The following is a 7589-nucleotide window of genomic DNA, read 5'->3' as shown; positions in this document are numbered from 1 at the left end:
CCCTCTTTTCCCCCCTTTTCCCCCCCTTTTCCCCCCCTTTTTTTCCCCCCCCCCCCCCCCCCCCCCATTTTTTCCCTTTTTTCCTTGTTTTCCCCCATTTTCCCGTTTCTTCCCCCTGTTCTTTCCTTCCCTTGGGACCACGCCCTATCCCCTCCCACTCCGATTTTGGGGCGTTTCGCAGGAAAATCTCCTTTTCCCTCGCTCCCGATCCATTCTCCTCCCCCCAAATTCCCGGGAATCCCTCACCATGGCTGGGATACGCGGCGGCTCCGCTCCGGTTTGGAGTTGTAGGATCGGGAAAAAAGAGCTCGGGGAAAGTTCCAGAGCCCCGCCCGGGCTGAGTCAGCCCCGGACGCGTTGGGCAATTTTCGTTTCCAGGGGCAGCCGGCTCCTCCCGCGCCCCTGGAATGTGCCCGGCCCGGTCTGGGGCTTTGCGGGCATTCCCAAATCCTGCCCCATCCCGGTTTGCCGCTTGGGATATCCCTGGAGTCGTCCTCGGGCATGGGAGTGGGGGGAAATCCCAAAAATCTTAACGGGGAGGTTGGGGGAAAAGGGGGGAAGTTTCCTCAAAAAAGTCTTCTGGGAGAGCCTGGAGCAGGTGTCACTGTTCCTGTTCCTGCCCCTGGCATTGCCACCGAGCCCTGCCAGTGTCACTGTTCCTGTTCCTGCCCCCATCACTGAGCTCTGTCAGTGTCACGGATGAGGGAAGGGCTGGAGGAGCCTGTCCCTGTCCCTGTTCCTGTTCCTGTTCCTGTCCCTGTTCCTGTCCTGTCCTGTCCCCAGCTGGGGAGCCCCTGGAGCCTGGAGCAGGATGTGGGAATGGGGATTGGGTGGGATTTGGGATTAGGAGGAGTTTGGGGGCTGAACTGGGAATGCCTGACCCGAACTGGGAATGCCTGATCCCAGCTGGGAATGCCTGACCTGAACTGGGAATGCCTGATCCCAGCTGGGCCCCCCTCCCAACCCTCCCAGCCCTCCGGAAAGTAACGCTCGGAGCTGCTGCAGGAATCAACCGTTTATTCCCATTTTCCATGCGATAAAAAGGAAGGAAAAGGAAAAGGAGGAGAAGGAGAATCCCCCACCCACCACCAGCACCCTGTGGCTCCAAACCCCCGGGGCCTGGAGCTGGAATTCTGCTGGAATCGAGGTTAAAAAGGTGATTTTTTTTCCCCCAGCCTTGGGGATTTCCAGGCCCCAAAATCAGGAATTTTTTGGAGTTTAATGGCAGAAGCTGAGAGCAGCCCAGCCCTGTGCCCGGGGGGACCTGAAGTGACACGCCAGGGTGCAAAAGAGGACAGAGGGACCCAAGGACTCCAATTAGAGCAGAAGAAATGATTAAATATGGAGGGATACACCCAGCAGGGAGGTGGAAACTCCGGATCCGGGGGGATCTTGCTTTCTGCTGAGGATTAATTCCAGGGAAAAGCCCCCAAACCCCACTGGACACCCCGGGATCCTTTTGAGTCCATCACTGCTGGGCCACCGCTTGCCAAGCTGGCAATGGGGGGCAGAAGTGACCCTCAAAAGGACCTGGAGAGGCTCCAGGGAGAGGCGGATTCCCCTCAGGATGTCTTGGATTCATCCCTGGGGCGGCTCGGGGCCTCCTGCGGGGGCTCCTGGCCCTGCTTGGTGCCACCTTCCCGAGAAACCTGGGAGCTGCCGGGTTCCCGGGGGCTCCTCTTGCTGGGTTCCTCCTCAGGAGCCTCCTGAGCCTCCTGGATTCCCTCTCTGCGGCTCTCTCCGGGGTCTCTCCGCTCCGCATCCCGACATTCCGGGGGGACGCAGCTCCTGGCCTCGCTGTCCTCGCGCTCTCTCCGCTGGCAGCCGGATCCGGGCTCCCGTGGGACCTTCTGGGGCTCCTCACCCTGGGGCTGATCCTGCTCCACCTCAGGGATCTCGGGGCGCCTCCGGATCTCCTTGGATTTCACCCGCTCGCCTTTCACAGCCTCCGGCTCAGCCGAATCCCGCAGGGCTCCGTCCTTCACTTCTTTTCCGGATCTTTCCCGGGGCTCATCCAGAACCTCGCGGTTTTCCTGGCATTTGGATGGCGGCGCCTCAGGGTGGCCCTGGCGGTCGCTCGGTGGCCGTGGGGACACGGAGCAGGTCCGGACACACACGGGCTGGCCCCGCTGGCCGGGCTGGTGGCACACGATCTCGTAGGTAGCGGCCTTGGGGTCCTCCAGGTTCTGGATCACGTGCACCAAGTAGGCGACGGTCTGAGGCTCCACGGGCTCGGGGAGCAGCCGCACCTCGGGCCGGACATCGGGGTCAGCGGGGCGGTACCGGACCCTGAGGTCACTGACGGGCACCTCCTGTCCTGGGGGACAGAGATCGCCGGTGTCCACGTCCAGGGTCTGGTACCGGCACTGGCCCTGCTCCAGCTCCTCCTCATCTTCTTCCTCCAGGACCTCCAGCCTGATCTCATCACGTGCCTCCCTCTGGTCAGTGATGGTCACTTCTGCCTCCCTGTCCCGTGTCCGGCGGCTGCGGCACTCAGAGGCCTCCAGCTCCTGTTCACGGTTGATTCTCCTCTCCCTCACGGCCTCTTCCCTCTCTCTGACCTGGGAGATTCTCCTCTCTGGTTCTGCTTCCTCCTCACGCTCACAGGGACGTTCCCTCCTTCTCAGCTCTTCTCGTGGTTCCCGTTCCTGGATCTCACGGCGCACTTTGACATCGGCTTCCGCTGCTTCCACTGAGATCTCTCTTCTCCTGTCATACACTTGTTCCCTCCTGGCATCTACTTCAGCCTCACGAATGTCACGCTCTCGTCTCTCCTGTGTCTCTCTCCGGCCAACTCTGGACACTTCTGCCTCCCTTTCCCGTATCCGGCGCTCAGACACCTCCAGCTCCTGTTGCCGATCAATTCTCCTCTCCCTCAGGGCCTCTTCTCTGACCCGGGAAATTCTCCTCTCTGGTTCTGCTTCCTCCTCATCCTCACAGGGACGCTCTCTCCGTCTCAGCTCCTCTCGTGGTTCCCGTTCCCGGATCTCACGGCGCACTTTGACGTCGGCTTCTGCTGCTTCCACTGAGATCTCTCTTCTCCTGTCGTACACTTCTTGTTCTCTCCTGGCATCTACTTCAGCCTCCCGAATGTCACGTTCTCGTCTCTCCCGTGTCTCTCTCTGTCTGACTCTGGCCACTTCTGCCTCCCTTTCCCGTGTCCGGCGCTCAGAGGCCTCCACCTCCAGCTCCCGTTGCCGATCGATTCTCCTCTTCCTTGCAGCCTCTTCTCTGACCCGGGAAATTCTCCTCTCTGTTTCTGCTTCCTCCTCATCCTCACAGGGACGTTCTCTCCGTCTCAGCTCCTCACCTCGTTCCCGGATCTCACGGTGCACTTTGATGTCGGCTTCTGCTGCTGCCACTGAGATCTCTCTCTCCCTTTCATACCTCACTGGTTCTCTCTGTCTCCTTCCATCATCTTCAATCTCACGAATTTCACGCTCTCGTCTCTCCCATGTGCGGCGCTCAGACACGTCCACCTCCAGCTCCCGTTCCTGATCCACCCTCCTCTCTCTCATTCTCCCTTTTCTTCTGCGATCATCTCTTTCTTCCCTCTCCTGCTCCTCCCGGATCTCCCTTTCCCTTTCCACAGATTCCAGCTCTCGTTCCCGCTTTGTTCTCTGTCCGTAGCCACGTTCCTCTGGCTCTGCTCTCCCACACTCCCCGAGGTCAATCTCTAACGGTTCCTCCAGGTACGACTGATGTGGCCGCCTGGACTCCGGACATTCCAGCTCAGCCGCCCGGCAGCTTCTCCCTTCCAGCTCTCTTTGTTCCAGTTCACGCCGGCGGTGGCGGCTCCTCTCTTCCCGGACCAATTCGGGTTCCCGTGGCCGATTGTCACCTTCTCCATCTGCTCCTCGTGGCCGCTGGGTTCTTTCATCACGCCCTGGCTCCTGGCGGCTCCACCGGTCCGGCCGTGCTTGGGGTTCTTGGCGTTGCCTGCCCGTCCTCACGTCTGCCAGTTCTTCCTCCCGGGGCCCCTCCCGGTCTCTCCTCTCTCCCTCCCGTCTGTCTGGCTCCGGGGGCTGCCGCCTTCTCCGGCTCTCCCGCTGCTCGCATGGCTCCTGGCTCCGTTCCCGGTATTCCCGAGGGATCGGCTCCCCGCGTGGTTCCACATCCTTCCTGCTCCGCGTGCGACGTTCCTGCTGATCCCTCCTTGCATCCTCTGAGATTTCCACCTCCCCGACCCTGACGTCTCCTTGCAGCTCAGCTTCACGATTCCTCTCCCAGGTTTGTTCCTCCTCCTGGAACTGCCGGCGGCTCCCTCTGCTCCTGAATTCCGGCTCCTGGAGGGATTTTCCTCCGGTTGGGAGCTTTGTCCTCTGCACCAGGAACGGGGCCCTCGACTGGAACCAGAAGCAGCACTTGGCCACCCGGAACACCAGGAGGAGGAACTCATTAAAATCGATGTCCCCGTCCCCATCCCACTCCAGGAACTGCAGGATCTTCTCAATGGTCTGAGGGTCGTGTGGCTTCTGCAGGGAAAAAAGACGCCGGGGAAAAAAGGGGATTTTTGTCTTTCTGCTCCTTGGGGGAGAAATGCAAAAAAGGGAAGAGTCGCAGGAATTCTCCTTCCGTCTCTCATAATTTCACTTTTAGGGCTCACCACCACCTGTGGGAATTCATTCCCCGAAATTCCCCCTGGATCCCCCTTTCCTCCAGGCTGAGCCCTCCCAGCTCCCTCAGGGTTCTCCACTCCCTTCCCCGGCACAAATGAACCCAGCCTTTGGTGGAACCCTCCCCGTTCCCTTTCCAGAGGAGATTTTGCCATTCCCACATCCCAGCCCTTCCCCTCAGTGCTCACCACCAGGGAATCTGCAAATTCCCTCTGGATGAGCTCCCTCATCCTCCTGCGGCTGAGCCCGGAGCCGTCCCCATCTCCCCGGGCGTGCTGCTGGAAGACGCCGACGATGGTGGCGATGCTGTCCAAGAACGGGGACATCCTGCAGATCCGAGCGAGCCTGCAAGGGACAGGAGCAGACCTAGGGCTGGGGGATCCCCTTGGGAAGAGGGAGGAGAATTCCTGACTCTGCATTCCCTGCTGGGAACACATTCCAGGGTTTTAGTGGGATGGGGAGTGGCCTCTGGCTTCGCCACTGACGCGTTTGGGTGACGTCGGAGCGGGAATGGTGACGGGGATGCGGTGACGGGGAGGGACCCGCTGGTGCTGACTCAAGAGGTGCCCCCAGATCCTGCCCCGTGGGATTATCCCATGGAATATTTCCTTGGAGTGGACCCTAAATGGAACCAGTCCAACCTCTCTGCTGTCCAAGGAGGTCTCTAAGGTCTCCACGGAGCTTCTCCTCTCCAGGTGAACCCGTCCAGCTCTCCCAACCTTCCCCAGCCCTTGGAGCATCTCCATGGCCTCATTCCAGGACCTCTTGGTGTTTCCAAGATCCATCCCTGTGATCCTGGTGAGAGGAGCTTTAACCCAACCCAAGACAAGATCTGGGGCAGAGACCTCAAAAGCTGCGTCTGGAAACCTCCAAAGCTTCCTCCTTCCCTCCTTCCTCCCTTGTGGGATCCCCAAGCCTCCTATCGGGAACCTCCGCGCCCGATCTGATCCCGAGAGCTGCGCCGTGCCCGATTCCCGCCTCCGGAACGTGCCCGGGCACACGAGCACTCCCTGCCCCATGGAAACGCTGGAATTTCCATGGAGAAGGGGCCACTGTTCCGGCTGGGAGCTGAGCCCCCACCCAAGGAAGTCCCCGAACTTCTCCCATACTCCCTTCCCTCAAGGACAGCGCAACCCAACAATTCCAACAGGGAGAAAACCCTTGACATTCCCAAAAAACGCCGGGAACGACTCTCCCGTCCACCACGAATCCCGGAGAAACACCAAAATTCCCAGCAAAGGGAATATTCCCGGCACAGGGAGCATTCCCGAGGGAGCCACTCACCCAAGTCACCGGCGGGATCGAGTGGGATTCCTGGGAAGCCGTGCGGAGCGAGGGGAGGACGGGGCTGCTTTTATAGGGTCCCCGTTGGGGTTGGAGAGGAGCCACCCTTCGTGGACGTTGTCCTGATTCATCCTGGGCCAAGCCCAGTCCCAAACGGGTTATTTGGCTTTATCAACCCTTCCCTATCATTTTCACCCCGAAATAGCAGCGGCTCTTCAGGCCGGTTCCGCCTAATCCTGGAAAATCCTGGCTGTAAAATCCTTTTATGGCGGCGTTTCGGATTTTTTGGGGAAATCTGGAAGGGCTCCAGAGCGTAAATGGAGGAGGGTGGATTTTAATGTAAATATTTGTGTTATGGGTGGGAGTTGATGTCTTTAATGCCTGCAAAACCACATGAAAATAGGAATTAATATTTAAATTAAATTAATTAAATTAATTAAATTAAATTAAAAGGAAATTTAAGTGCTGATGGCAGCAGAGCTCAGGATGAGCAGATCAAGGACAATCAAGATCTTTATGACCCACGCAATTGGTCCCACAATTCCAGAGGGGATTTTTGTCTCTTTTTTGTGCATTTCCTTTGGAATTTCAAGCCTGAGGTCACTGAGGTTTGGATCAGGAAAAGGGAGGAAGATTTTGGCCCTAAAATCTGGGTGAGATTCCCCAAATCCTCTTGATTTTGGCTCATGGGACACCCCTGTAGAGTTTTATTCTTATTTTTACTTCTCATTAATGAGTATTTGGCCATATTGTCCAATATAAAAAATAAACCAACCACAGCCATTTTTAAAAGATTAAATGAATTTTTAAACGGATTTTTGAACAAGGAAATTGCAATCAATTAATGACTTTTCATTGAGAAAAATCACGATAAAACTTCTAATATTAATTGGACTATTTTAATTTCAACTTGACTCGAATTTAATTAAAACTAAAAGCAGAAACCTCTGCTGAGAGGTCGATTAATGCTGAATTTCCTCCGGCTGCCCTCGGGCCGTAATTACCTCACAATCTCCTTATTTTTTAATTTAATCTTCAGACGGCAAATTAATTAACTCTTCCTTTATTCCCCAGGAACTCTCCCAACACTTGGAGGAAATCTGGAAAATTCCAGAGCCTGGATTTGGGGTTTGGAGGGGGGACGAGGTGACGGGGACATCACGGGGGCCACCTCAGAGCAGGAACTCGTCCCGCAGCCTCGCCCGTGGCTCACCCTGGGTGTAGGAGCCCAATTAATTAACGCTGGCTAATTAATAACCTCGGGGACACTCAGCCCAGGGATTTGTCCCCAACGTTCATTTTTGGGCTTTTTTTTTTTTTTTCCTGGATTAAATTACCCTGGTGCAAATTAGGCCCCGCCTGGGCGATAATGACACCCTTGGGACGCTGTAATTTTGGGGTGGATTTTGGGGTGATTATGCAAATGAGGGGGGGTTTAGTGGCCTGTAACTGTCTGGAATCCCCACCCCAGGGGCTGGGGCTGCGCGGGAGCCTCGGGAATCCGCCTTGGAAAAGGTCCCTGGCCTCGGGAGCGCTTTCCTGGGACTTGGTGACATTCCCGGGATGAGGCAACGAGGCTCCAGGCACGTCCTGCAGTGCTGAACCCCCTTTTCCTGCTGGGTTTTCCCCAAAAAATGCTTCTCCTGACCCACCAGGAGCAGAATCCGCCCCGTTCCTTGGTCTGGATCC

The 7589-nt window shown here is 57.1% G+C and overlaps 2 protein-coding genes across 2 annotated transcripts in view; both read right to left on the bottom strand.

Annotated features, from left to right (window-relative positions):
• S100A11 (S100 calcium binding protein A11) overlaps positions 1 to 378 on the bottom strand; it is a 3962-nt gene extending 3584 nt beyond the window's left edge. The window contains exon 1 of the mRNA XM_041467496.1: positions 247 to 378. Coding sequence (XP_041323430.1) covers positions 247 to 249 — 3 coding nt within the window. The 5' untranslated portion in view covers positions 250 to 378. The remainder of the gene's footprint in view (positions 1 to 246) is intronic.
• Positions 379 to 1251: 873 nt separating this feature from the next.
• LOC121353575 (trichohyalin-like) lies at positions 1252 to 4942 on the bottom strand. Its single transcript, XM_041467498.1, has 2 exons — positions 4805 to 4942; positions 1252 to 4475 (listed from the first exon to the last, which is right to left on the bottom strand). The coding sequence occupies exons 1-2, from the start codon at positions 4940 to 4942 to the stop codon at positions 1563 to 1565; spliced, it is 3051 nt and encodes a 1016-aa protein (XP_041323432.1). The 3' UTR covers positions 1252 to 1562.
• Positions 4943 to 7589: the final 2647 nt, after the last annotated feature.

This window comes from Pyrgilauda ruficollis, unplaced genomic scaffold (genome assembly GCF_017590135.1).
Source record: "Pyrgilauda ruficollis isolate IOZ18807 unplaced genomic scaffold, ASM1759013v1 scaffold208, whole genome shotgun sequence".
Classification (NCBI taxonomy): domain Eukaryota; kingdom Metazoa; phylum Chordata; class Aves; order Passeriformes; family Passeridae; genus Pyrgilauda; species Pyrgilauda ruficollis.
The sequence above is the reverse complement of the archived record's forward strand: the minus strand, read 5'-3'. Positions and strand labels throughout refer to the sequence as shown.

What these genes read in the sequence shown, in the direction of transcription:
- LOC121353575 (XM_041467498.1), bottom strand. Translation starts at nt 4,942, where the DNA reads ATGTCCCCGTTCTTGGACAGCATCGCCACCATCGTCGGCGTCTTCCAG. An exon ending in AATTTGCAGATTCCCTGGTG is followed by an intron (nt 4,476 to 4,804) that starts GTGAGCACTGAG and finishes TTTTCCCTGCAG; the next exon opens with AAGCCACACGACCCTCAGAC.